Below are 27,922 nucleotides of genomic sequence, written 5' to 3' on the forward strand. Positions count from 1 at the left end.
AATTATTGATTGAGGTGTGGAGCAACTGCACGCTTATTTACAATGCCCACAGGAATTCAGAATGGTATCATCATTTTGGAAGACAGTTTGGAGAGTTCTTCAGAAGCTAAACACCCATCAACTCTACAGCTCTGCCATCACATTGTGAGTATTTACCCAGGAAAAAGAAACGCACACGTCCTCACAAAGACTCGTACAAGCATGTTCATAGCAGCCCCAGCAGGAACAACCCGTGTCCATCGATGGTGAGTGGATGGAGCGGCCACCCTCACGTGACCAGATGCACTGCTGCTGACATGCAGCAGCAGGACTGCGAGCAGCCACGCTGAGGAGCGGCAGTCAGGAAAAGAGTGTGCACACGTGACCTCATTCACAGGAGACCCGAGAAAACACAGAGTAATCACAATAACAAAAAGCAGATGAGCAGTGGCTTGGGGGGTGAGGAGGAAAACCGTGGAGGCGATGGGTTTGTTCACCACCTTCACAGTGACAGCTGTGTAGATATACATACACACACACACATTAACACACATGTAGAACATACTTACAGTGTTTTGACATATATGCAGAGCTACTCTGTCACTTTTATCTCAACATAGCTGTTAAAAAATCAAATAGGTCCATATAAAAAATAGATTAAAGGAAATAAATGAAAACCCAGAAAACAGAAACAGAAAAACAGATGGCTTCACTGGAGAATTCTATCAAACATTTAAGTGAAGAAAGTACAACAACCTCACACGAAATCTGTGCCAAGAGAGAATAGTTCCCAGAGTCTTTTTTGAGGCAGAGAAAACAATAAGCATACAATTACAGATCAAAAGCACTCATTAACACAGAAATCAAAAACCATCAGAAAACACTAGGAGTGATTCTGGCAATATGCAGGAAGGACAGTACGTTATGACCACCCAGGAATGCACACTGTAAAAGGGAGGGCAGGTCACCTCGACAGACGCCACGGAAGTTTCTGCCCACGCGCAAAACCCAGTCATGATCCTTCAAAACAGTAAAATTTTTAAAAATGTTCAGCAAACTATGAATTGAAGCAGAAACTTCTTCAATCTAAGAAATGGCAACCACGAAAAACTAACCGCTAACACAAGACTTAAAGGTCCTCTCTAAGATCAAGAACAAAGCAAGGATTTCTGCTGCTCTCAGAGCCACAATACAACATTTTATCAGTGAGCCTAACAGTGCAAGAAAGCTAGAAAATAAAGAATGGAGGACCTAAGACTGCTTTTACTTGCAGATAATAAGACAATGAAGCAAACACTCCTAAGGACTCCACCAAAAACGTCCAGAAGGGCAACCTCAGCAGGGCTACCAGGTCCGTGGGACCATCCTCAGGCCTCCGCTGCAGCCAGACCGATACCACCGCACCTGCTCAGACATCAAGCCCACTGCTGCCCGGGGCCACCCCCCTGGCCACAGCCCCGCAGGGCCTGGCCCGACTCCCCTCACCTCACTCCCCTGAACCGCCCCCCACGCCCCCCACCCCGTTTCTTCTCCCCAGAGTTCTCCGATACCTGACTCTATCTGGATACTTATTTACTGTCTCTCCAACCAGGCCGCGAGCTCGAAGCAGAAATGTCGTCCGAGTTGTCTGCATTGCTGTCACAGGCACCCAGAACAGTGTCGGACACAGTGGGCAACCAGAATGGTGTGCTGAGCAAACCACCAGGCCACCACCACAAACTCTTCAGAGGTCAAAACACAGTCACTTACATTTAACACCCCCACAGCAAGATTACGCAGCCTGAACACAGCGCCTGCAGCGGAAGGATCAAGATGAGCAGGAAGTCCGTGCACTAGTTCACGGTGGTGTCTGCCTCTAAAGAGAGATACGGCAATGCAGCGGGAGCAGGGGGTCCACGGGACCTTCACAACATCTGTGGTGCTTCACTGCCTAGAAAAGGTCTGGGACCAAAGACGACTTTTTTAAAGTTGGTGGTGGTTAAGTTGTGTCTGACTCTTTCAACCCCATAGGCCGTAGCCCGCCAGGCTCCTCTGTCCATTGGATTCTTCAGGCAAGAATACTGGAGTGGGTTGCTATTTCCTTCTCCAGGGATCTTTCCCACCCAGGAATCAAACCTGGGTCTCCCACATTGCAGGCAGATTCTTTATCAACTGAGCTACGAGGGAATCCATTTTCAAAGTTAGTATTTATTAATTCTGGATAGCAGGAACAAAGGTGTCTGTTCTGTTGTTACTCTTTCTACTTTTCTGCATTTAAAAAATTTTTCCTAACTCAGAAAAAAAAATTTCAAATTTTGTTGTATAGCTACAGTAATGAAGACTGTGCGGTACTGGTGGACAGACAGACTGTAGATCAATGGAACAAAAAAGAAAAGCCCCAGAAACAGAACCACACAAATATGCCCAAACTGCAAAAGCACTTTCAGAAGGATGGTATTTTCAACTGGACAGCTCCAGGCAAAAGAAAGAAGAACTTCAGTCTAAACCTCACCCGTTAACTCAGAGCATACAAGTGTCAAACCACGAGACAGCACGGGAGAGAATCCTGGAGATGCAGAGCTCAAAGTTTTCAGACTAGACAGCAAAAGCAGGATTCCGGAACGAAAAGCAACAGAATAGACTTCATCAAAGTGAGAGCCCTGGATCCACAAGAGACCCGGTTAGGAGGCCAGAAGACAAGTAGCCTGAGAGAAAACACCTGGCAACCACCCTAGACAGAGGACTCAAGAAGCTCTCAAAATTCAGCAATCAAAGATGATTGGAAAAGAGGCAGAGGACACGAAGAGACATTTCACCTGTGAGGATGAGCAGGTGAAAATAAGCAAAGCATGAGTTTTTAGGGAAACGCAAACTAAAGCCTCAATGAGACATCATCACACACCTGCCAGAATGACCACCAAAGACAACATAAAACGCTGGCAGAGACGCAGAGACTCAACTGCGTCCCCGAGAAGTCACGAGTTGAAGCCCTAACCCCAACACGGCCGCATCTGGAGACAGGGTGTGCGGGGAGTCGACTGAAGTTCAATGAGGTCAGAAGGTGGGGTCCCGATGTAACAGGACTGGGGTCCTCAGAGTAAGGGGGAGCGAGAACAGCCAAGGGGGAGAGACCTCCCTAGGAGCCTGCCAGCTCCCTGGCCTCAGGCTCCAGCCCCAGAGGCAGGAAGGCGAAGCCGCGTTTACACGCCCAGCCTACGGCGGGTGCGGCGCCCGAGCACAGGCAGGCGCCCCTCCGCCCATGGCCAAGCGCAAACAGCAGAGCGCTAGAGACAGGTTGGCAGCTTTCTAAAAACAAGACACCAACTGCCACGTGACCCAGCACCTGCGCACTCATTCCAGAAAAATGAAAACACAGCCATACAACAACCTGTACGTGAATGTTTATAGCAGCTTTATTTCAAATGATCAAAAACCTGGAAACAGCCCAGATGTCCAGTGGGTGAAAAGCTGAGCAAACTATGGTGTATCCACACCATGGACTGCTCTGCAGAGACAAAAAAAGTTAGGACACAGCAACGTGGATGGTCCCCAGAGAATCATGCGGGGTGAAAGAAGCCAATTCTGAGATGTCGCACATGATCCCATTTACACAGACTTCTTCAGAGGACAAAGGACAGAGGGGGGAGGCCAATGCTCTTCAGGGGTCCCCAGGGATTCCCATGGGGACAGACACTTCGAAACCTGGCTGTGACCACAGTTTTTCTAGCCATTGCCACTAGACAGTGTACCCAGACCTGTCTGCATCTTTTCTTCCAACTCCACGTAAGTCTACAATGATCTCAAAAGGAAAAGTTAAAAAAAAAACAAACACCAGCATATAAAACACATAAAGGGATGCCCTGCTGGGTGCTGCTAAGACACTTGTGACTGGGTATGTTCTGGACGGAGCGCAAGCTGGAATCAAGGTTGCCGGGAGTAATATCAATAACCTCAGATATGCAGATGACAGCACCCTTATGACGGAAAGTGAGAAGAACTAAAGAGCCTCTTGATGAAGGTGAAAGAGGAGAGTGAAAAATCTGGCTTAAAGCTTAACATTCAGAAAACTAAGATCATGGCACCGGGTCCCATCACTTCATGGCAAATAGATGGGGAAACAGTGAAAGACTTTATTTTGGGGGGCTCCAAAATCACTGCAGAAAGTGGCTGCAGCCATGAAATTAAAAGATGCTTCCTCCTTGGAAAAAAAGCTATGACCAACCTAGACAGCATATTAAAAAGCAGAGACATTACTTTGCTGACAAAGGTCCATCTAGTCAAAGCTATGGTTCTTCCAGTAGTCATGTATGGATGTGAGAATTGGACTATAAAGAAAGACAAGCGTCAAAGAATTGATGCTTTTGAACTGTGATGTTGGAGAAGACTCTTTAGAGTCCCTTGGACTACAAAGAGTTCCAACCAGTCTATCCTGAAGGAAATCAGTCCTGAATATTCACTGGAAGGACTGATGCTGAAGCTGAAGCACCAATACTTTGGCCACGTTATGTGAAGAACTGCCTCATTGGAAAAGACCCTGATGCTGGGAAAGATGGAAGGGAGGAAGAGGAGGGGACAACAGAGGATGAGATGGTTGGATGGCATTACCAACTCAATGGACATGAGTCTGAGTAAACTCCGGGAGTTGGTGATGGACAGGGAGGCCTGACGTGCTGCAGTCCATGGGATCACAGTCAGACACGACTGAGCAACTGAACTGATGTTCTGGAAGTAAAAAATGGCTTACCTTCACTTCCCCACACACATGTGTGTCTCTGTGTATGTATGTTATATAAAATCCGGACTTGGATCTAAAACAGATACTCCCAGGTTTATCCATAAGTAGTCAGGAAATTCTCATTATACCATAATTTAAAAAAAAAATACTCCCACAACTCCTGCCCTCCCCCCCAAAAATGAAAAAAAGATTTTAACAAACATTTCACACACACAAAAAAGATACACAAGTGACTAATGGTGAAAAAATGTTCAACACAGTACGATGGAGAAGATGCAGATTCAGCCACTGCATGCCCTGGAGAATGGGTATAATCAGGACACTCACACACTGGGGAGGCCGTGGGGTAGGAGGTGGCAAAGCCCCAGTGGAGAGGGTTTGGCTGTTTCATGTAAAGTCAACCCTCCATCCGACTAGAAGCCCACAATCCACTCCTGGGCATTTTACCCAAAAGAAAGGAAAACACATGCACACGCGCACACACAGTAAAAAATGTCCTTGGGAGCTTTATTTGTAACAATCCCAAACAGGAAAACACACCAAGGTCCAAAGCAGGAGAGGGCCAGCAAACTGCAGCAGGAAAGGGAACTGAGCTTCAAACCCACGAAGCCACCCCAAGCGCACCCGGCCGCCACGGCCCACATGGAGAGGCCACAGCCACCCATACCACTTGCTCTGCAGTAGCCGCCAGCTTCCTCCATCCACTGGAGCCTCAGGCTCCCCTGCCACTGGGTATCCTGCCGTCTACACCAACTGTCTTGCTGTATCTCACTGTTCGCTGAACCCAAAACAGGCGAGGTGCGAGCAGGGAAGCTGGAAGAAAACTCCAGGAGTGGCAGGAACAGGAGACACGTTTATTCTCTCCGGGCTGGCCCCAGTGCAGACGCAAGGGCTTTTCAGGTGGGGCTTATACGTGCTTATAGACCAAAAGTGGCCCATGGCCAAACAGGGGGCAGTGGGGGCGGGGCATCATGACCCCCATGCGCGCTGCCGTAAGTGAGCCCGGCTGCCGTATAACCACGTGTTTACAAAACGTGGGGCAAGAGGCTGACCCCGCCATCCTGGCTAAGTTGCTCTTTCCCTACACCCGCTAAAATGAGAAGGGTGGGGGTAGGTGGAGTCCAGCAGGGCCTCCGAGGTGGCGGGTGACCAATCCTCCCACAGCGCAGGGTCACAGACAGGCGCCAGGGGAGGTGCGGCCCGCTGGCGGGACAGCAAGCCACGGGCCGGGCGACACCGCAACGTGGGAAGCAGGTCAGGTGACCTTGACACGCTTTCTCAGCACTGCTGCTGAGAAGCAGACACTTCCATGGAGCAGAATTCCAGGAGCCCCACTACACACACGCTCATCACCCTCCTGCAGGGACAGGCACGCTCACACAGACGGGGGGCCCTGAAGGGGAGCACGCCTCCCCGCAGAGTCCCGCCCACGATGACCTCCCCTGGCCCACTTCACGTGCCCTCAGACGTGTTCTGGGGAAGGACCGCAGGCCTCGAAGTGCAGCAGCCTCTGCACTGGGCTCCCAGCTGGCCCCCAGCAATCCCGCGCCAACAGATGCTTTTACTGGGATTCCCTCTGGACACCGCTCCCTGCAGGACACACCTGAGATGGACCCACGCGTTCCCTCGGACCAAAGCCTCTCGTGGGCTCCCGCCTGACTCCACCATCACCCCTGGTGGCCTGGCAAGCTCCCAACAGCCCTGAGCTCAGCACCAGCACTATGACTGCCCCCATGTAGCCAGGACCCCCACAAGTGCTGCTGTGGGGGCTACTACTGTTTTACACTGGGCACCATCACCACGATTAAAGGCCAACCTTGAAGCCGCCCACATGCAGGGGCAGGGCTAGCTGAGGGGGACACGAGGCAGGGCCACTGTGCCCTGAGGGCCACAGGCAGGAGCCCACAGCCCTGAGGTGAGAGCTGGCTGTGTGCTCCGCGGTATCTGGGAGGAGACAGCCACTTGGAACCCTCCCTGGCAGAGAAGGGTCCCCACACTCAGGCCTCCAGGCCCAGGGTCAAGGGCAAAGACACAGGGATGACAAGACCCCAACGCTCAAGAGAGAAGACACCAGAACTACAAGACCAGCGAGCCATGGGGCTCAGGGCTCAGCCACGCTTCCCAAGTGGAAAAGGGGGTCCACAGGGGCCACCACAGCCCAGCGGCCCCCCACAAGCCCCCCAAGGCACCACGCAGCGGGGCCCTGCAGAGGAGGGCCCAGTCCTCTCCCCCACCACCCCCGTGCCCTCATGCAGTCAGGACAGGCCCACGGGCAGAGGAGAAACCCGCAGGAGCTGTGAAGCAGCAGCAGGGCCTCAGGAGTGAACCCAGCCTGGGAGCTGGCGGGAGTGCGCCTTCACACCTCCTTGGGCCAGCATCACCCACAGGGAACACGGACTCTGCGCAGGAACCACATTAAGTTCATCCAAGACCACTGACACCATCCCCAGCACACACGTGTCCAAGCAGACACATCCTGGCTGACAGAGCTCACGGGACATCTGACCACAGATCACACCACAGCTGTGCAGCCGTGCTCGCCTCCCGAGCGCCCGCATCCACCCCCAGGAGCGAGGCCACAAAGCGGACTGGCCCCGCAGAGCTGGCAGCCCTGAGATAGAGCTCCGCAGCAGCAGCGATCCCTCACTCTCGGCCTTTCTGGTGGAAGAAGGTGTGAGCACACAGCATCCAAGCAGAAGGACACGCCAGTGCCCCCGGGTCACTCAGCCGCACAGCTCTGACGTTGGGGGTTCCCAGCATTTTGCTTTCGTGTGTGTCAGTCGCTCAGTCGTGTGCGACTCATGGACTCTGCGACCTCATGGACTACAGCTCACCAGGCTCCTATGTCCACGGAATTCTCCAGGCAAGAATACTGGAGTGACTGCCATGCCCTTCTCCAGGGGATCTTCCCGACCCAAGAATCGAACCTGGGTCTCCTGCACTGCGGGCAGATTCTTTACCGTGTGAGCCACCAGGGAAGCCCGTTTGTTCTTAAAAAGTGAAAATTTAGAACAAACTCTGAAAAGCTATCTAGCTCCACAGTTCTACTCAACAACCCATTTCAGGCTATAAATTGCAAAAAGCTATGAAACCAATGCTTTCTCCCTAAACCATTTGAGAGCAAAATCTGATGAGAAACTCAGCTGGAACAACCCCGACATGAACTGATATAAGACTATTTGAAGACCTAATTACCCCACAATGAGAATACTTACTTCATTACAGGAGTATTGAATATCAGTACATTTGATGACGCGACTGTTTCCCAAGTCTCAGCGCTTATATCCCAGGACCTACAGGCTACACTCTACCTTTCCAAGACCTGAAAAATTCTGCAGTTGTCCACATAGGTACCCAAAAGTTCTGAACTGAACCTTCCCCATATTTATAGAAGACAACCACAAGCCCACAGCCCACGCCCTAAGGTTGCTATTTTATGTGAAGGACTTCATACAGGTTTCCTACTGTCCCAGTTAAAAACAGCTTCACAAGCTTCAGAAGCCCTGGGCTACCACTTCAGTTTAAGTGCAGGAAATCCATGGCTCCTGACCTGCTGGGAGAACGAAGGGAACAAGTGCTACACAGCTAGGGTGCCCGCTCTCCCTGTTCTTCATCCTGGGGGTCAAGTCACTGAAAGGAGCTTCCTGAGCCCACTGTCTACCCACCAGGGGACCCCCCCCCCCCACCCCCGCACTTTGTTGACCTCTGGTCATCAGAGCCTGTGTCTCACCTGAACTTCCACAAGGTAGAGACCATGTGCTGAGCATTGTGAATTTCTTAAAGAATCAAAATACTTGCCTGGTATTTTCAGAATAAATGAACTGATGGGGGGGCGGGCACACTTCTCATTACTAGATACACTGGCCTCCACATCGGAAAGAAGAACCTGAGGTTTTCTCACCCAGTCACACCCAAAATCTGTTTCTGACAGTGGAGAAAAAGTATGTGGTGGTGCTCTGGCCTTAGCACCACCTGAGGCCTTTAGGAAGGAGGGCACTAGAACAGCCAGCACTCCTAAGCTCAAACTGAGCACAGGTGGCAGCAAGGGTGCGACATCAGGTGGCAAGTCCGGCTTCAGCACCGGCCCCAAAGCCACGCCTTCAGCTGGTAAGTGCAACGGCTAGAGGAATCTGCCGGGCCAGACAAAGGAGCAAAATCTGGCCGAGGAAGCCGGGCTGCACCAACAGGGGTGAGAAACTCTGCGTGAAGTAAAGAAGACATTCAGAAAGCCAGAGAGGGCATGCGGAAGTACCGAAGACGGCCCTGACCGGCCTACCAAAGTAAGGTCCGCAACGGTCACACCTGTTGGCTCGTCCTGAGGAAACTCGCCTGGGGTCTCAGACAGAGGTCGGGGAGAGGGACGATCAGGGGCGAAGAGGCAGCGCGGCTAGCTGACACCGCACAGTGTGTCCCCGCACCTGAGGAGGCCAGGAGTACGGCCACCCACGCCCGAGCGCCTGTCTGCCAGGGGGCCGGCCCTGCGTCCGCCGACCCACCGTGGCCCTCGGAGCAAGAGGGGCCACGGCTTCGCCTGCTCCCGCCGCACCGCCCGCCTCCAGACTCCAGCCTCCAGTGGTGTGGGGTCCCGCCCGCCGGGCTAGCCTCCGCCCTGGCCGGGGGTCGGCCCACACCCGCCGGCAGGACTGCCACGGCCCGGCCTGACCCCGAGCCTCCGACAAGGAAGTGCCCGACCCGCGGCCGGCCTCCTCCCCCGCAGTCGCCGCCCTACCGGCCGCGGCCGCCCTCACCTTCGGCCAGGACCCGGCGCACCCGCAGCCGCAGCTCGCCCATCTCCACCGTCTGCCCCACGAAGTCCGTCTGGTCGCGGCCGGCCGCGCCCCCCAGAGAGCCCGGGCCCGCCAGGAAGTCGAGCGCGGACTGCAGCAGCGACATGGCGGCGGCCCGCGGCGGGCGCCGGCCCGAGGGCTCCGGGTCCGCGCGCGTCCGGGTGCGCTCGGCAACCGCCGCTCGCAAGCCGCACCAGCTTCCGCCCGACTCCGCGACGCAGGCGCGGGGGTCGCGACCCGCCCGGAAGAGCACCGGCGCCGCACTTCCGCCGCGGCCTCGGCGGACTTCCGGGTCGCGCGCCTGCGGGCCTCGGGGGGACTTCCGGGTCGCGCGCCTGCTGGTCGCGGCGGTCGCCCCTCGGAGGTCTCGCTCCGGGCCTGGCGCCCAACCGTTCCTGCGTGGCCGTTTCCGCGGAAGCTGGCGCTTGGGAGCTGCCGGGGCAGGTCTGCGCGGCGGGAGGAGCGGACTCTGTGCGCGGAGCGCCGGTGCGCTGGCAATGTCCGTCTTTTTGCTTTGGTTCCAACTAAAGAACTGAAAAGCTCAATTTTAGAAACCGAGATTGGTAGCTTCTGTAGAAAAAAGTCAGATCTGGCGGCACTGGACCCAGACTCCCGGGTGTCGCCCACCACCTAGAGCTGCCCCCTCAGGTAAGACAGCACCGCTCGCCTGGCCCCTGGGCCGCTTCCTGGTCCCGGGGCGGGGCCTTGGAGCCGGCTCGCCAGACAGCTTTGTCACCCGCCCGGAGCTTAACAGAGATGTCTCTCCAGACAGACTAGCGTGTGTTATCCTTGTAATGAAGCAGGTTAGTTCGTACAGGGCTTTACTGCTTGCCACATCCTTTTATAAGTGTTCGTCTTAGTGACCCTGGAGCATCTCGGCGAACTCCCATCCCACCCCACCGCCTTTGGGGTGACAAAACGTGCTCCGCAGTGGCATTACATGGCCAGATGGCCGGGGTCTGGATACAGTTAGTGATACAGCTTGAAGTCCACACAAGTCACACGGCTTCTCCAGCCAGTGTTCGTCTGCTAAATGGAATACAAGGATTGGGGGCTCAAGAAGGAGTCAGGTTGTGTTTGGGTGTCCCTTGCCTGGAAAATTCCATGGACGGAGGAGCCTGGTAGGCTGCAGTCCGTGGGGTCGCTACGAGTGGGACACGACTGAGCGACTTCACTTTCCCTTTTCACTTTCCTGCATCGGAGAAGGAAATGGCAACCGACTCCAGTGTTCTTGCCTGGAGATTCTCAGGGACACCGGAGCCTGGTGGGCTGCCGTCTATGGAGTCGGACACGAATGAAGTGACTTAGCAGCAGCAGCATATAGGTGGCAGTTGAAGAGAGCCCTGAGGGGACACGGTAGTTAGAAAGATGCAGTCCTCAGAGAGGAGGAACAGCCAAGGAAGCAGGAATAAAACTAAGAGCATTGTGTCCCAGGGCCGCAGGAAGATGGGGGGAAGGGAGGGAGGGTAATTAGAAGTGACACATACTGTTTTAAAGTAGGGAAGAGAGTGAAAGTTGTATGTTGGACTTAGCAACAATGAGATCTTTGGTGACCTTGCCAAGAATAACGTTTCATTGGCAAGCTCCCTTTAACCTAAGGGGAGGAGTGTAGAAAGAAAGAGAGGGTAAGTGGAGGTAACTCAGTGCCTCTGTGTGGAGAGTGAAGGGACGGGGCAGGTGCGCAGTGGTCCCGTAGAAGGTGGGCGGGGATGACATCCAGAGCATAGGGAAGCATTTGCTTTGGAAAATTGCTTCTCCTCATAAAAGGAAATGGAGGAAGGTGTAGTAACTTTATATGTTTTTTGGAATTAAAGTGAAGGAATTCTCTAATGATTTCTCTTTTCCCTGTGAATAAGGAGAAGGAAACAACTGAAATTGAGAAGGGAGGTAAGACAGCTAAGATTGAAACAGTGCGGTAAAAGATCTAAAGTAGCTTTTGTGGGAAACCTAGTGAATAACACAGGAAAGCATGATGTTGCCCAGGGTGTGTTTGAGTTCAGAGGATGTGGGTTGTGCTGGTGTGACCTACAACCAGGTGCAGATTGCTAGATAGTGTGACTCCCTTGGGGACGAGAGTTTATTCAGACTTTGTATTTCATGTTGATGGAGCACTTTTTATACTGATGCTGCTTGAGGAGCTGCAGTAGCACCATCTTCATCCAGTTCTGTGTCTCTGGACCACACTCCCTCCTGGACTCACAGCCCTGTGTTCTGAGGTGGCTCACCTCACATATGCAGTCTAAGACTGTGTGCACAGTCTTTGTCACCAAACCTGTCCCTCTAGTAGATTTCATAACAAAGACTACAATCAGAAGTTAGAAAGATTTAATAATGATGAATGGGTAAATTCATCAGAAGATGTAACAATCCTAAACAGTTCTGTCTCTGATAATAAAACTTCAAAATACATGAAGCAAAAGCTAATAGTTCTGCAAGGAGAGAAACACAAACCCACAGTTGTAGTTGGAAATTTCAATACTACTTTCTCAGATAATGACAGAACAAATACCCAGAAAATGACCAAGGATGTGGCAGAGTTGAGTGATACCATCAACCAACTGGACTTATCAAATATATAAACAACATTTACCAAGATGTATCATGTTCTGGGCAAATATGTTCCCTGACCACTATGGAATAAGCTGGAAATCGATAGCATATATCTGGAAAATCATCCAAATATTTAAAAATCTATTGACTCACTTGTACATTACCCATAGATTAAAGGAGAAATCAAAAGGGAAATTAAAATTTTACACTGAATGAAAAAAATGAAAATGCAGCATTTCAAAAGTTGTCTCAAATCATTCATCTTAATAAACTAGAAAAATAAGAACGAATGAAACTCTTGAGTACAAAAAAGGAAATGATAAGAATCAGAGCAGAAATAAATAAAAGACAATAGAGAAAAATCAATGAAACCAAAAGCTGATTCTTTGAGATGATAAATAAAATGAGTAATTGCTGGCCAAGTTGAACAAGGGGAAAAAAAGATTAACAATATCATGAATGAAGGTGATGATGTCATTGCTAAAAGGGTAATCAGAGAACATGAACAACTTTCTGCCAATAAATTCAATCACTTGCACTAAGGGAACAAATTCCTTAGAAGACAGTGCTAAAACTCACTCCAGAAGAAATAGAAAAACCAATATAGCCCTATAACTATTAAAGCATTGAATTTATAGTTAAAAACGTTTCCTCAAAGAAAACTCCATACCTAGATGGCTTTCCTGGGAATTCCACCAAACTAAAGAAGAAATATTATCAATTCCATAGGGGTTCTTTAAACTGAAGGAAATGTTTGCCAGCTCATTCTATAAGGATAGCATTATTCTAATGCCAAAATTTGACACAGACAACAAAAGAAAGTTGCAGACTAGTATTCTCATAACAAATAAAAATTCTTATAAAACATTTTTTAGCAAACTGAATCCAATACTATATAAAAAGGATAATACAACGTTGATCAAGTGAAGTTCATCTTAGGAATGCAAAGTTGGCTTAGTGTTCAAAAATGGGTCAATGTAATTTACAGTATTACAGTGAAAAAGGAAACCAAATGGGTCATCTCAAGATTTAGGGACTTCCTTCTGGCTATGATGGTAAGGAATCTCTGCAATGCAGGAGACCCTGGTTTGATCCCTGGGTCAGGAAGATTCCCCTGGAGAAGGAAATGGCAACCCACTCCAGTATTCTTGCCTGGATAATTCCATGGACAGAAGAGCCTGGCAAGCTCCAGTTCATGGCGTTCAAAGAGTCGGACACGACTAAGCAAATAACGCACACAAGACATAGAAAAAACATTTGATGGGGACTTCCCTGGTGATCCAGTGGTTAAGACTCCACACTATCACTGCAGGGGGTGCAGGTTCAATCCCACATGCCTTGTGGCCAAAACCAAATTTTTTTTTTTAAAGAAAAAGCATTTGAAAAAATTCAGCATCCATTCCTGATTTAAAAAAAAAATACTGTTGACAAGCTAGGAATAAAGTGAAGATTTCTCAGCGTGATAAGGGCATCTATGAAATACCTATAGCTGACATAATGGAATGATGAAAGACTGAATTTTTTTCCCTCCAAGATCAGGAACAAGTATTCAACATTATACTAGAAATTCTAGCCAGTGTAATGAGGCAAGAAATTAAAAGCTTCCAGGTTGGAAAGAAAGAAGTAAGATTGTTTATTTGAAGGTAACATAATAGTCCATGTCAGACTTTCCTCGCCTTGGCCATGGACATTGTGGACCAGATAGTTCCTTATCAGTCTTGAGGAGTGATGTTTCCAGTGCACCATAGGGCCTTCGGCAGCACCTCTGTCTCGGCCCCTGGATACCAGTCACATACCACTTGTTGCAACCCAAAGCATCTCCAGGCGTTGCCGTTGTCCCTTAAGGGGGAGGTCGCCCTCAGTTGAGAATCACTGCTCTCGGTGAAAAAACCGTGGAGACTACAAAAAGAGCTACTAGAACTAACGGTTTTAGCAGAGTTATAGAATACAATGTTAATAAACAAACAAACAAAAAAAGTTCTATTTCCAAATAGCTAGCAACAAATACTGGAAGTTGAAAATAGAAAAAACACTATTTACAATGGTGTCAACAGATAGTAAATTTTGAAGATAATCTGTAACAGATATGCAAGATTTATAACTGAAAACTAGGCAACTTTGCTCAGAGAACCCTTAATAAGTGGAAAGTTACACAGTATTCATTAATTTAGAAATTTCAGTATTGTTAGTACATCAAATCAATCTATACATTCAATGTCAACCCAGTTAAAATCCTATCATACGTTTTTAACTGACACATGATTTTAAAATTCATTTGGAAGAGCATAGGAGCTAGAATAGCCAAAGCAAGTTTGAACAAGGACAAATTTTTATGACTTACACTATGTAACTTCAGTTCTTATAACAGTACAGTAATCTAAATAGTGTGGTGTTGGTATAAAGATACATAAGTAGATCAGTGGACCCAAAAGTATAAATATGGTCAGTTGATTTTGAATAAAGGTAATTAATCGGAGAAAGGATAGTCTTTTCAACAAATGATGCTGGAAAAATCAGATATCCATATGTTTAAAAAAAGACTTAATCCATACCTTGCATCATATATGGAAAGAAAAAAAAAACGATAAAACTTGTAGAAAGCCACTCGTGAGAGTTTCTAATATGACACCAAAGAACAATCCATAAAAAGGTAGATAAACAACAAAAATGAAGAATAAAAAAAAATAAACATAATAAAAAAAATTTTTTTTAATGAAGAATAAAAGTAGATAAACAGGACTTCACCAGACTTAGGGACTTGACAATATGTGTTGCAGATGCGCTTCAGCAGGTGAATGGATGAACTGGTACATGGATAAAACAGTATTATGCAGGGATAAAAGGAAATGAGCCGGAAGCCACAGAAATGAAACAGAGGACCTCAGAAGCACGTCACCAGGTGGAAGGAGCCACTCTGAAAGCGCCACATACTGCTGGATTCCAGCTCCGTGACGTTCTGGAAACGGCAAGACGAGACAAGTGGACGCATGGGTGGCTGCCAGGGGCCTGGGGTGGGGAGGGGTGAGTAGAGGCAGCCCAGGGGGCCTCAGGACTGTGATGCCCGTTCGTGTGACACCGACAGAGCTGCAGCGCACCCGTGTCCACGTCGCCTCAGCACCTGAGCCGCGCTGACGTCAGACGCTAATGACGGGGAGAGCGGGGCAGGGGGACTGGCGACTGAGTTCTCTGCACTTGCCCTTCAGTTACTCTGCAGACTCAAATCTGCTGTGAAAGGCAGTCTGTTGATCTGAATATATATGTGCATCCGTGCTCAGTTGTGTCTGACTCTTTCTGACCCTTTGGGCTGCAGCCCGCCGGGCTCCTCTGTCCACGGGATTTCCCAGGCAGGAATACTGGAGTGGGTTGCCATTTCCTTCTCCAGGGGATCTTCCTGACCCAGGGATAGAAGCTGAATCTCTTACATTTCCTGCATTGGCAGCTGGATTCTTTACTATTGAGCCACCTGGGAACCTCTAAATATATACATATATGTACCTATACACATACACACATATATATGAGAGAGAATGAAAAGACAGCCCACGCTGGGAGAAAATATAATGCACTTGTATATGGAATATAATATATATATATAGAAAAGTATATAAGCCCTGCACAATCTTCACAGTAAGTTCCACACTTCTGAAGGAGCTAAAGTGCTCCTTGTGACTTAGTCCTGGCTTACTTCAGGAGCACCTCCCAGTCTAAGGAAGTGGCAATCCCAGAAGTGGAATTACTGAATCCTATGTTAATTCTCATGGCATCTGGTCCCATTGTTTCATGGCAGATAGATGGGGAAAAAGTGGAAACAATGACAGATTTTATTTTCTTGGGCTCCAAAATCATTACAGACAGTGACTGCAGCCATGAGATTAAAAGATGTTTGCTCCTTGAAAAAAAGGAAAGGAAATTGAAGTTGCTCAGTCATGTCCAACTCTTCGAAACCCTATGGACTGTAGCCTACCACGCTCCTCTCTCCACAGAATGGGAGAAAATATTTGCATATTATGTATCTGGTAAGAGTCTAGAATCCAAAATATAAATAGAACTCTTAAAACTTAGCAGTAATGTGAAAAGACATTTCTCCAAAGAAGATATTCCATTGGCCAATAAACACAACAAAAGATGTTCAACATCATTTGGTTGTATTGGGAAAAGCAAATCAAAACCACAAGACATTCACCCCCCAGGATGGCTATCACACAAATAAATGAAGAACAGCAGCAACTTTTAGTGAGAACATGGAGAAAACAACCCCAGTGCACTGTTGGCGGGAATATAAACAGGATAGCTGCTGTGGAAAATTGTACAGAGGTTCCTCAAAATTTTAAACAGAATTAACATTGTTGTTCAGTTGCCAAGTCGTGTTAGACTCTGCAGCCTCATCAGCTGTAGCATGCCAGGCTCTCATCCTTCACTAAGTCCCTGAGTTTGTTCAAACTCACGTCCACTGAATCAGTGATGCCATCCAACCATCTCATCCTCTGTCGCCCCTTTCTCTTCTCGCCCTCAATCTTTCCCAACATCAGGATCTTTTCCAGTGAATTGGTTCTTCGCATCAGGTGGCCAGAGTATTGGAGCTTCAGCTTCAGTCCTCCCAATGAACATGGAGGGCTGCTTTCCTTTAGGATGGACTGATTTGATCTTGCTGTCCAAGAACTCTCAAGAGTCTTCACCAGCACCACAGTTCAAAAGCATCAATTTTTCAGCACTCAGCCTTCTTTATGTCCACTCTCACATCCATACATGACTACTAGAAAAACCATAGTTTTGACTATATGGACCTTTGTTGGTAAAGTGATGTCTCTGCTTTTTTTTTTTTTTTAATACTTACAATGTATATTTATGTATCATGCCAGGCTCCTCTGTCCATGGGATTTCCCAGACAAGAACACTGGAGTGAGTTGTCTGCTAAATTTTAATATGCTGTCTAGATTTGTCATAGCTGGTGGCTCAGACAGTAAAGCATCTGCCTACAATGCAGGAGACTCAGGTTCGATCCCTGGGTCAGGAAGATCCTCTGGAGAAGGAAATGGCAACCCACTCCAGTACTCTTGTATTTTTCTTAATAGTGTCCTTTAAACACCAAAGTCACAATTCTGATGAACTCCAATTTATTTTTGTTGTTACTTGTGCTTTTGGTGTTATATTTAAGAATTCTTTGCAGAATGTGAGGCCATGCAGAATTTCTCCAATGTCTTAGCTCTTAGAGTTAGGCATTCACTTTTAGTTAATTTTTGTATGTGGCATGAGGTAATACCAAATTCATTCTTTTGTGTGTGGATATCCAGTTTTCTCAGCAATATTTGTTTAGAAGACTGTTCTTTCCCCATTGAATGATCTTGACACACTTATTGCAAGTCAGTGGAGTGTGAACATAATGATTTACCTCTGAAGTCTCAGCTCTCGTGCATTGATCTGTATGTCTGTCTTTATGCTGATACTGCACTGACTTGAGCACCATAGCTTTGCACTGAGTTCTGAAATTGAGAAGTGTGAGTCCTCAGCTGTGTTCTTTCTCAAGATTGTCTTGGCTGCTCCTTAAATAGCTAAAGGTTCCTTACATTTCCATATGAATTTTAGGGTCAGCTTGTAAATTTCTATGTGGAAGGCAGATGGAATTTTGAGAGGGATTGCATTGAATCTGTAGGTACATCTGGGAAGTATTGTCATCTTAATAATATTAAGTTATCTAGTCCATGGACAGAGGATGTCTTTCCATTAATTGGGGCCCTCTTTAAGCTCAACCATGTGTTATATTCATTTTTAAAATTTATTCCTGAGTATTTTTGACACTACTGTAAATGTAATTGCTTTCTTAAATGTATTGTAGGGTTGGTTATTGCTAGTGAATAGAAATGCAGTTGTTTATACATTGGTCTTGTTTCCTGCAACCTTGCTGAACTCATTTATTCTAATAGCTTCCTTGTGTGGGTTCCTTAGGGTTTTCTTTTTACAGAGTTACATCGTCTGCAGAGAGAGCTGGTTCTGCCTCTTTCTGTGTGCCCTCTAGCTTGTTCTCCTTGCACCGTTGCCATGACTGGAAGTCCCAGCACAACGTGGGGAGCAGAGGCCTTTGTCTTGCTACTGGTCTGAGATGGGAACGGTTCTCAGGGTTTTCCCCGTTGAGTGTGATGTTTGCCCTTTATCAGGTTGATGAGGTTTTCTTCCATTCCTATTTTGTCAAATAGTTTTTATCATGAAGAAGTGTTAGATTTTGTCAAATGCTTTTTCTGCATTTATTAAGATGATGGTTTTTGTCTTTTTTCTATTGATATGGTGTGTTACAGTAATTGATTTTTTAATTATAAACCAGCCTTGCGTGCCTGGAATGAATCCCACTTGGCATGATACACAATTCTTTCTATATGTTACAGAATTTCATTTGTTAACATTTTGTTGAGAATTTCTGTGTCTATATTTGATCTTTACTGATTTTTTGAATAAAATTTAATTGAAAACAACTTACACATACAAAAAGTGTGGAGAACCATGTAACGGACGTCTGTTTCCCAGAGTCAACCCTAAAGAAATGCACCACCTCCTGCCCCGTTGGTCAGACGGCCTTTCCTCCCACCTTCCCTTGCTCCCATCTCCCTCCGTTTTGTGAAGTAAAAGGATTCCATTTAGTGCCGGCCCCTCCCGCTGATTACAGGTGAAAACTCTGGACAGAACATGAGAAGAAAACGTGCACAAAGGGCAACAGGTTGAAGGGGGGTTGGAACTTGAAGAGTGACACACGTCTGAGTCTTCGATGATTTTCAGTCCTCCTTCTCTTCTGGCCGTGACCCCAGGCCAGCTCCAGTTGTGGGCCAGGCAGTGAGGGCCACTACAGCCCATTTTTCTGCCTGTAGGAACTCTGAATGGGGCCTCAACAAGCGGGAGGCCATGAGGGAGAGGCAAAGAGCAAGAATCATCCAAATGGTCTGGAAAAGAACAAAGCTGGAGGACTCGAGCAGACATCAGGACTGATGTGAGGCTGGCATGAAGGCAGTGTGATGCCGCAGAGGACAGATGCCTCATTCCCGGACAGGATGCATGTCCCAGAGACACCCCACGAATGTGTCTGTCAGTTTGTGATCAAGGTGCCTGCAAAGGCAGCTCAGTGCAGAAGAGACAGTCTTTTAAACAAGAAGTGTTGGAATAACTAGACATCCATCTGCAGGAAAGGGAAACTTGACCGTACTTTGCATGTTATATAAAAACTCAAAATTGATCATAGGTCAAAAGTCAAACCTCAAACTTTAAAACTTCTAGAAGAAAACAGAAAATCTTTGTGATCTTGGGTTCAGCAAAGCATTGTTAGATATGACACCAGAAGAATAATCCATAAAAAAAAAGTGGTAAGTTAAGAGTTCATAAAAATTTAAAACTTATATTCTTCTAGGGACTTCCCTGATGGATAGGAATCCTTGCAATGCAGGGGACGCAGGTTCAATCCCTGGTTTTGGATGATGCAATGAAGACTCGAGGCAGTCAAATAAGTAAATATTTTTAAAAAAGAAACTTACACCCTCCTGAAGATTGGTAATAGAAGGAAAGGCAAGTCACGGATTTGGAGAAAACGCCTGCAAATTACACATCTAACAAAGGACTTCTAACCACAGTGTGGAAAGAATTGTCAAAATTCAACACGAATACAAATGACCCCCCAAAAAAGTGAACTGAAGATTCTAGCAGGCACTTTACCACAAAAGGTGTACAGGTAAAAAGTAGGCGCGTGAGAACCCTCAGCTGGTCAATAGGAAGTGCAGGTTGAATCACAGTGAAATAGCATGTCTGTCAGCACAGCTAAAATTGAAAAGTCATCAAATTTATAAAGAGCCTCCAAACCCAGAGGGGAGCAGTTGCAGCTCGCACCCTGCTGGTGGGCATGCAAACCTGCAGCTACCCTGTAAATGGTTTGGCAGTTTCCTGTGAAGTTGACTTAGTGGAGGAGCCAGCAGACCCCTCTGAGGCACCTGCCCCAGGAACACCACGCCGGCTCAGACCCGTGCTTCTTTCCAGGCTCCACCATGTCCAGGCCCCAGACCCCGGAGCCGACCCTCGATGGGCAGGGAGACGCCTCCGCGGGCTCGCCAGACGAGGGCGTGGCCGACGGGATCCAGCACTCGCATCGCATGCTCAGCTTCAGCGACGCGCTGCTATCCATCATCGCCACCGTGATGGTCCGTGGGGGCCCCGGGCTGCCGAGGGGCGAAGGGGGGGCCCGGGCCGGCCCGAGTGCCGGCCGATGCGGGCACCCAGGGAGCGGTCAGTGCCCAGGGAGCGTCCCTGGACCTGCGCTGTGTCTGTTGTAGATCCTGCCCGTGACCCACACAGAGATCTCCCCGGAGCAGGTACTTGGGAATGGTCTGCGGTGTTGGCATTCAGGCAGGGGCCCGGGAGGCTCAGGCCACGGGCTCAAGGTTGGGCTTTGCTTGGGCGCACCTGGCTGGGGGGCTGGGGCAGGCTGTCCGCTGCGTCTCCCCCAGAGCCTGCCAGCCCCACCCTGGCTTGTGAATGAAGGCGGTGCCCTCAGGCCGAGCCCTGAGGAGCCCTGGGAAGGGCAGGGGCCCCTGGTGGCTGGCATGGACGCCCCCTAGTTCTGTGCTGTGGCCTCGGAGCAGCCCACCAAGCAGGTGCTGGGGAGCAGAGGGGCCAGCCTGGCAGACCCGGGCCTGGGCGTGAGCAGAGAGGAGAGTGGGAAAGGAGGTAAGGCCAAGTTTCCATTGCTAGTCAGCTTGGAGCGTCTCCACCGGGTAGGTGAGACAGCGACACGTCCAGCCCCTGCGAGGTGGCCCTGACCCAGGAGGGGACGAGTCCCTGGGCGTGTGTGTGCCGAGTGCTGCGCTCAGCCCCTCGTGGCCGTGGTGTCACCTCCAGCGCTGGTCTGTGCAGGACCAGCACGTCTGGGTCCAGCCTGGACGCTGCTGGGAATCTTCTCAGAGAGGTGGTGTCGTTGGTTCTCACGGGGTGTGGACGAGACCCAGATGCAGGTCGATCCTGATGACCTTGGCAAAGGGCCATGCGACCTTCTCTGCCCCAGGGAGCTGCCGCCCCACGGGGTCCTGCAGGGCATGGGCACTCCTGCTGCTCCGGAACCTTCTGGGGGCTTCAGTGCCACCGCTTTCCAGAACAGGGAGGCAGGTGTTTGTGGGAGATGCCGTAGGCGACGGGGACCTGTGGGCCTGGAGCGCCTCGCCACTGACCGCCATGGAGAAGCCCCCAGTCTGCATGCTGACCGACCCGGAAGAGCTCTGAGCCAGACTGTGGCTGGGCCACTCCTTTGGGGCGGGTGCCGCAGGCTGGGGCGGGTGCCGCAGGCTGGGGCAGGCGCCCCGTGGCTGGTAGCCGGCGCCAAGGAGAAGGCTCGAGACCACAGGACCTGGGGGTCCGGAAACCAGAGCTGCTCACGTGGGCTCAGAGGAACCGCAGACAGGGCGAGGCGTTGGTTTTGCGTCTGGAGTTTCTGATGACGGTGATGCGTGAGCCCTCTCCTGTGCCTCCCAGCGTGGGTCACACAGCCTCTCGCCAGGCCTCACACGGCCTCGGGACCACTCACCTGTCAGTGCCGTGACTCTCTCTGGCTGCCAGGCCCCTGGCCGCCTGCCGAGGTCCTGGGAGAGGCCTGAGGCCTTTCTGCCTCCAGAGCAGGCATTCCAGGGGACTGCATGTCAGGAGGGGCCCCAGGGCCAGCCCAGACGAGGCTAAGCCTGGGTGGGGTGGGTCCTCCAGAGGTGTGTCCCCGGGCGGGGCGCCATCCCAGGCGAGTGGGGTTGATGGGAGGCTCTTGTGTTGCAGGAGTTTGACAAGAGTGTCCAGAGGCTCCTTGCCACCAGGATTGCTGTCTACCTGATGACCTTCCTCATCGTGACCGTGGCCTGGGCGGCCCACACAAGGTACAGCGGGCCGGGGCCTGTGCTCGGGGGGCAGCTGGCGGGGTGTGCGCCCAGCAGGCGTGGGCTCGCTTGGCCCAGGGTCAGGCTGGTGGCGGGTGTGCTTGGGGAGCAGCTGCCCCTCCCCGCTCCCCACGGAGGCCTCGCCCACACCACTGCTTTCACGGGCACGTTGCCACGGCAGCACGCCCCAGGCCTGGACGATGACGGGGTGCTGGGCACAGCACTGAGGAAAAGCATCCTCAGGACCCCAGGGGAACCGGGCCCCGGAGCTCTGCTGACGAGCCCCATGGGAGGGGGGTCCAGGAGGCCCCCAGGGTGGAGACACCCCCCGCCAGGGTGCTGGGGGCGCAGGAAGGCAAGGAACTTGCGAGGCGACGGCACCCAGGTGGAAAGTGTCTGTCAGCATCGTCCCACACACACATGTTTTCAGCAAAGTGGTCATTTCTGGTGAGGACAAGTGACCCCCTTCTAAGGCTTCGAGTGATCTCTCCCGCCTCCTTGCTCACAGAAAGCGAGGAGGCCCGGGGCTGCCCAGCCCAGTCCTGCCGGGAGCCGTGCAGGTCACAGGCATGGCCAGCGTCCATCAGCCCGCACGTCCTGTCTGGGGTTCAGCAGCGCCCCCACCCTCTGCCACAGGGGCTGCAGGCTGGGCTTCTGACTGAGAGAAGCGCCCGGCCCTCAGGTGCCCTGGGCCCTGGCCAGGCAGAGACCACCTGGGGAGGAGCAGGCCACATCCTCGGGGCTGCAAGCGGAGAGAGCGTGTGGGGGATGAGACAGGCCGCGGCCTGGGATCTCTGCCTGCTTCCTGCCTGTGCCAGTCTTCTGCCCGCGTGTCCCCATCTCAGCGTGAAGCTGTCCTGTGAGTGTCTGTACTGATGCCGTCAGAGCCACATTCATTCACAGTGACTTCTGCCCTTTTCCTTGAGTTGTTCAGGTTGTTCCAAGTTGTTGGGAAAATAGACGACACGCTTGCCCTGCTCAACCTGGTGAGTCTCTCCTTCGGTTCCTGGGCTGGAGCTCCACCCACCAGGAGCCAGGGCCGGTGCTCAGCCCCGGGTGTGCAGGGCTGGCCCCCAGCCACCCTCAGCTGCGCCCCCCCTCCCTCCCAGGCCTGCATGATGACCATCACCTTCCTGCCATTCACAGTGAGTCACAGGGGCTTCTGGCCCCCTTCCACCCCGGGCCCAGCCGCCCTCCACTGACCCCAGAACATGCCGTCCTCAAAGCTCTCGGGCCCATGGGCAGGTGCCCTGGACCACGTGGTTGCAGAGGTTTCCAAGAGCCGGCCGGTTCCCGTCATGGGGCGCGGGTGGGGGTGGGGGGGAGCCCCCAGCCTCCTGGCCAACCTGGGTTCATCCCTGCAGGTGACCCACCCTCTTCTCACGCAGCAGCTCCTGGATTCGGAGGGAGGGCCGTGCTCTGAGCGCAGTGCATCACAGAGGGTTGGGGTGTGGGGAGCCTTTAGGAGCTTGATAACCTTAAGCTTTAAAGGCTTTAAGCTTCAGCCCAAGGGCTCCTGTGGCAGAGACACCCCCTCCCCTGACAGCTCTGCAGCGGCCCAGGCGCGGCCCAGTGGACTCGCAGGGGCCCTGATGTTGTGGGTCTTTCTGGCTGCAGTTTTCCTTGATGGTGGCCTTCCCCGAGGTGCCTCTGGGCATCTTCCTATTCTGCATGTGTGTGATCGCCATCGGGGTCGTGCAGGTAGGACGCCGTGCCCCGCTGTGTCTTGGGGCCCCCGCCGAGGGGCCGTGCAGACCGTGCCAGCCAGGGCGAACCTGCCCCGGGCACCTGCTTAGGGCCTGAGCCCCCTTCCTGATGTGGATGGAGAATGAGAAGGGGCCCTGTGCCCTCAGGCTGGGCTGAGACCCCAGGCCCGCCCGAGCAGCACGAGGGCCCTGCCCCCCGCACCCCAGACTTCCTGTGGTGCCCGTGTGAGGCCCACGCATGGCTGCAGCGTCTCCCGCAGGCGCTGATCGTGCTCTATGCCTTCCACTTCCCGCACCTCCTGAGCCCCCAGATCGAGCGCTCTGCCCACCGTGGCCTCTACCGGCAGCACATCCTGGGCATCATCATGCGGGGCCCCGCGCTCTGCCTGGCCGCCGCCGGCTTCTCCCTCTTCTTCTACCCCGCGGTGAGTCCAGGGCCTGCCCGGAGCCGCCATGGCGCAAACCAGCAGGCCTGGGATGCATGGCTCTCTCCACACGCGTGGGGCTGTGGCCAGCGGAGAGAGGAGCCAGGAAGGGCGGAAGTGGGGGAAAGGGAGGGGCGGGCACGGTGGGCGGGCACCACAGAGCGCAGGAAGACGGAGTGAGGGAGGCGGTGGCTGCAGGCGGGGCTGAGCCTGACTCTGTCCTGGCTGAGCTGCAGGCGGAGGGACTTCTCTCACCTGGGTGGAAAGTTAAGCCCCACCAGCGGCGACTCAGGGCAGCTCCTGCCTTTACCTGCGCTCTGGGTGAAGCAGAGTGAACCCTTAAACCCAAAATATCACAAGAAGTGTGAAGGAATGCATTTTAAACGTCTAGTAAATGTTTCAAGAGAATTCCAAATTTAAAATAAACAGACTGGCAAGGGCTGCAGGGCCACAGCCTGGAGGATGGAGCTGGGGGCTGGGGTCGTGTCCAGGGCACCCCAGCTCAGGCCACAGGTGGGGGCGGGGGAGATGATGTGTCCCCTCACCATATGGGGGCTGCACCTCCCGGTGGACCCCACTCCTGCTGGTCAGGGGCCTTGGGGACCTTTGGGACCAGGCGAGGTAACCCTGACCGTGGCCTTTAGTAGGCGCTCCCCGCGGACAGGGCAGGCCAGCAAGGGTGAAGCCCAGAGATGGAGGGCAGGACAGGTTTGCAGCATCCACGCTGCAGGTGGGTCAGCCCCCCGGCTCTGGCCGGGCTCAGGCAGTGGGGGTCATTGTGTGGAGGACAGAGGGCCTGGCTGGGTGTGGAGCGAGCGGCCTGGGTGAGGAGCAGGCATAGCGGAGGCCCCTTGGCGGGCGCTGTGGGTACCATGACGCGCCTGGGCAGGGAGGTGACTGGACCCTTGAGTGATGGCGGCAGGGGGGAGGGCGTTGGGCTGCCACAAAGCGGGAAGGGTCTTCGTGGGGCTGGGGCCCAGGTAACCCCTCCCCCATGTCCTGCCTTCCTGCAGGGGGGGTCTGGGCCCTCAACCCCTCACCCGCTTGCCTGGGGCGCCCTCCCATCACCACCTGCGACAGCCCCCTGCCCAGCCCCCCCAAAGCTCCCCAGGAGCCCTTGGCCACCCTCCCAGGCGTGCTCACCGCCCCCCCCACCCCGATCCAGGGTGCCGTCCTGGGCCCACCTTCCAGTCCCCACATGGTCACACCCTGGCCCACCGTCCCCACTGCCTCTGGACCGTCTACCCCAGTGCTGACGCTCAAGCCCGGCGCCTGCTCCAGTGGGCGCCCGCCCCTCAGCCCCTCAGCCCCCGCCCCGCACCCAGCTCGGGTTCCCCGCGGGCTGTTGTCTGACATGCATGCACACGCACACACACGCCCTGGTCCTGCCACGGCCGCGCTCCCCCGGGCCTCAGCACTCCCCTGAGGCCCGCTGTCCGCACAGTCCTACCTGCTGATGGCCACGGTCATCTTCCTGCCCTACGTGAGCAAGGCCGCCGGCTGGTGCAGGGCCCGCCTCATGGGTAGGTGCCCAGGGGGGCTGTCCTGGGGGACTCCGGGGCTGCCACCAGGGCCCCCCACTGGCCCAGAGCGCTGAGGGCCCGGCCACCCCTCCCCGGCTCGCCACAGGCCCCAGAGAGCCCCCGGCTCACAGCATGGAGGTCTTCACCTTTGACCTGCACGAGCCGCTCAGCAAGGAGCGGGTGGAGGCCTTCAGTGACGGGGTCTACGCCATCGTGGCCACCCTGCTCATCCTGGACATCTGGTGAGAGCTGGGGGCCGCCCTCCCAAGGGGCTCCCACTCGAGGGCCCCGGGCAGGGCCCGCTCCCCCAAGGGCGGAGGGCGGGGGGTGGAGGGCGGGCGGCCCCCAGCTCCCCATGCGCCCGCTCTGCTGCTGGGCCAGGCAGCCTCTGCGTCTGTCAGAGTTCCAGCCTCAGCTATCGTATCTTCATTTCTAAGTGTTTTTATCTACTCCTTTTTCAAATCTTCCATCCTTTTTAAAGCGTTTTTTTGTTCCTTGGCCATATTTCAGTACATTCATGTTTTGTTAACATTTAAACACTCTGATTTTATGTTCTGTATCTGATCATGTAAAGTCTTGATGCCCCTAAGCTTCTCTGAGTAGCTTTTTCTTACTGTAACTTGAGAATTTTTAAAAATTAGGAGCAAATGCCCATGGGCACAAATCTCTGAGTCCCAGACAGAGCTTCTGCCCTGAGCCAGAGCCCTGCCTCCTCCTCCCTGCTGGGTGGTAGTGAGGGGTGGCTGCGGCTGGGCACCCCATGGGTCAGGGCTCCTTCCTCCCACCACAGGCACAGCCCGAGGACCCAGGTGGGGGTCCCCGGGAGACCCCAGGCTCTGTCTCCTGCTCCCACCTGCACCAGCGTGCATGCGGCCACCGGGTTTGTCCAGGCTGTGGCTGTCGTCCACGACCTCCCCTGTGTGCCTGAGACTCTCCTTATAGTCAAGTTCACCCTGGGCAAAGCCCCTCAGGCCTGCGGGACCACCCCCCATGGAAGGGTCACTGCAGGGGGGTGAAGATCTCACAGTACCACCCGTGGGTGCCAGAGGGGCTGCAAGCCTGGGGCCTGGCAGGCAGGGCTGCGGTCAGCCTAGACAAGAAAGGCTGCAGCTGAACTTGAACTTCAGGTGAACAGCCCTGCATGTGTCAACACAGATCCGCAAAAGTCCGCACGTGCTGTTCATTCATCTAAAGTTCGTGTGTGCGGGGGCGGCTGTGCTGACCGGATGCCAGAGGCGGGGCCCCCGCAGATTGGTGTATTTCTCCCCTCAGTGAGGACAACGTCCCGGACGCCAAGGATGTGAAGGAGAAGTTCCAAGGCAGCCTGGTGGCCGCGCTGGGCGAGTCAGGGCCGCACTTCCTGGCCTACTTCGGCTCCTTCGCCACGGTGGGCCTGCTCTGGTTCGCCCACCACTCACTGTTCCTGCACATCCGCAGGGCCACGCGGCCCATGGGGCTGCTCAACACGCTCTCGCTGGCCTTTGTGGGCGGCCTGCCCCTGGCCTACCAGCAGACGTCAGCCTTCGCACAGCAGCCCCGCGACGAGCTGGAGAGCGTGCGCGTCAGCTGCGCCATCATCTTTCTGGCCAGCATCTTCCAGTTCGCCATCTGGACCACGGCGCTACTGCAGGAGGGGGAGACGCTGCAACCCTCTGCACGCTTCGGGGGCCGGGAACACGCGTTCATGTTTGCCAAGCTCGCCCTGTACCCCTGCGCCAGCCTGCTGGCCTTTGTCTGCACCTGCGTGCTGAGCAGCTTCAGCACAGCCATCTTCCACGCTATGCAGATCGCGGTGCCCTTCGCCTTCTTGCTGCTGCGGCTGCTGGTGCGCCTGGCGCTGGCCAGCCTGCGAGCCCTGCGGGGGCTGGTGGGGCCCGTGCTTGCCCGGCCGGCGCCCGGGGCTGCGGACGAGGCCCGGTCCCCACTGCTCCCTGCCCCCTGCTAGTGCCGCCCCGCCCCATCTCCAGGGCCTCGTGAAGATTCATGTTCTGCCTCAGACCCTCGGATTACTTCCACTTTGCAGAGAAGAGTCTCATGGCAGCTTCACTGCATTGCTTGTGCCCGTTGTCTGCTCAAGCCAGCAGAGACGAGCCCCAGAGGGCTGGCAGGAGGTGGGGGCCCTGGGGCAGTGGGCCCAGCCCCTCCCTGGACTGAGTCCACACCCCACAGTGCAGAGGCCCCAGCAGGCTGCCAGAACACCCACCCACCCCCCGCGACTCGCCCCAGGCACAGCGACACAGGAGACAGACAGCAGCAGGGCCGGAAGACCAGACTCTATTTGTCCAAGATATAAATTACGGTCACTTTCGGGGGTAGGTTACACACGAGGAAGGGGTGCAGCGCTCACACACACTCTC

The 27,922-nt window shown here is 53.0% G+C and overlaps 2 protein-coding genes across 4 annotated transcripts in view; one reads left to right on the top strand and one right to left on the bottom strand.

Annotated features, from left to right (window-relative positions):
• Positions 1 to 9,709, bottom strand: part of GAK (cyclin G associated kinase) — a 47,706-nt gene extending 37,997 nt beyond the window's left edge. For both annotated transcript variants that reach the window (XM_065913988.1, XM_065913987.1), the window contains exon 1: positions 9,442 to 9,709. In XM_065913988.1, the coding sequence (XP_065770060.1) occupies positions 9,442 to 9,586 (145 nt within the window). In that variant the 5' untranslated portion in view covers positions 9,587 to 9,709. The remainder of the gene's footprint in view (positions 1 to 9,441) is intronic.
• Positions 9,710 to 9,766: 57 nt separating this feature from the next.
• On the top strand, positions 9,767 to 27,842 carry TMEM175 (transmembrane protein 175). 2 transcript variants are annotated; one of them, XM_065913993.1, is made up of 11 exons: positions 9,767 to 10,128; positions 20,038 to 20,198; positions 20,331 to 20,369; positions 21,814 to 21,911; positions 22,846 to 22,897; positions 23,021 to 23,056; positions 23,529 to 23,612; positions 23,866 to 24,042; positions 25,487 to 25,565; positions 25,672 to 25,807; positions 26,838 to 27,842. In XM_065913993.1, the coding sequence occupies exons 2-11, from the start codon at positions 20,046 to 20,048 to the stop codon at positions 27,508 to 27,510; spliced, it is 1,527 nt and encodes a 508-aa protein (XP_065770065.1). In that variant the 5' UTR covers positions 9,767 to 10,128; positions 20,038 to 20,045; the 3' UTR covers positions 27,511 to 27,842. The 2 variants fall into 2 exon arrangements, with proteins under 2 accessions (XP_065770065.1, XP_065770066.1); XM_065913994.1 differs by having other exon boundaries at positions 23,878 to 24,042.
• Positions 27,843 to 27,922: the final 80 nt, after the last annotated feature.

Source organism: Muntiacus reevesi, chromosome 22 (assembly GCF_963930625.1).
Source record: "Muntiacus reevesi chromosome 22, mMunRee1.1, whole genome shotgun sequence".
Lineage (NCBI taxonomy): Eukaryota > Metazoa > Chordata > Mammalia > Artiodactyla > Cervidae > Muntiacus > Muntiacus reevesi.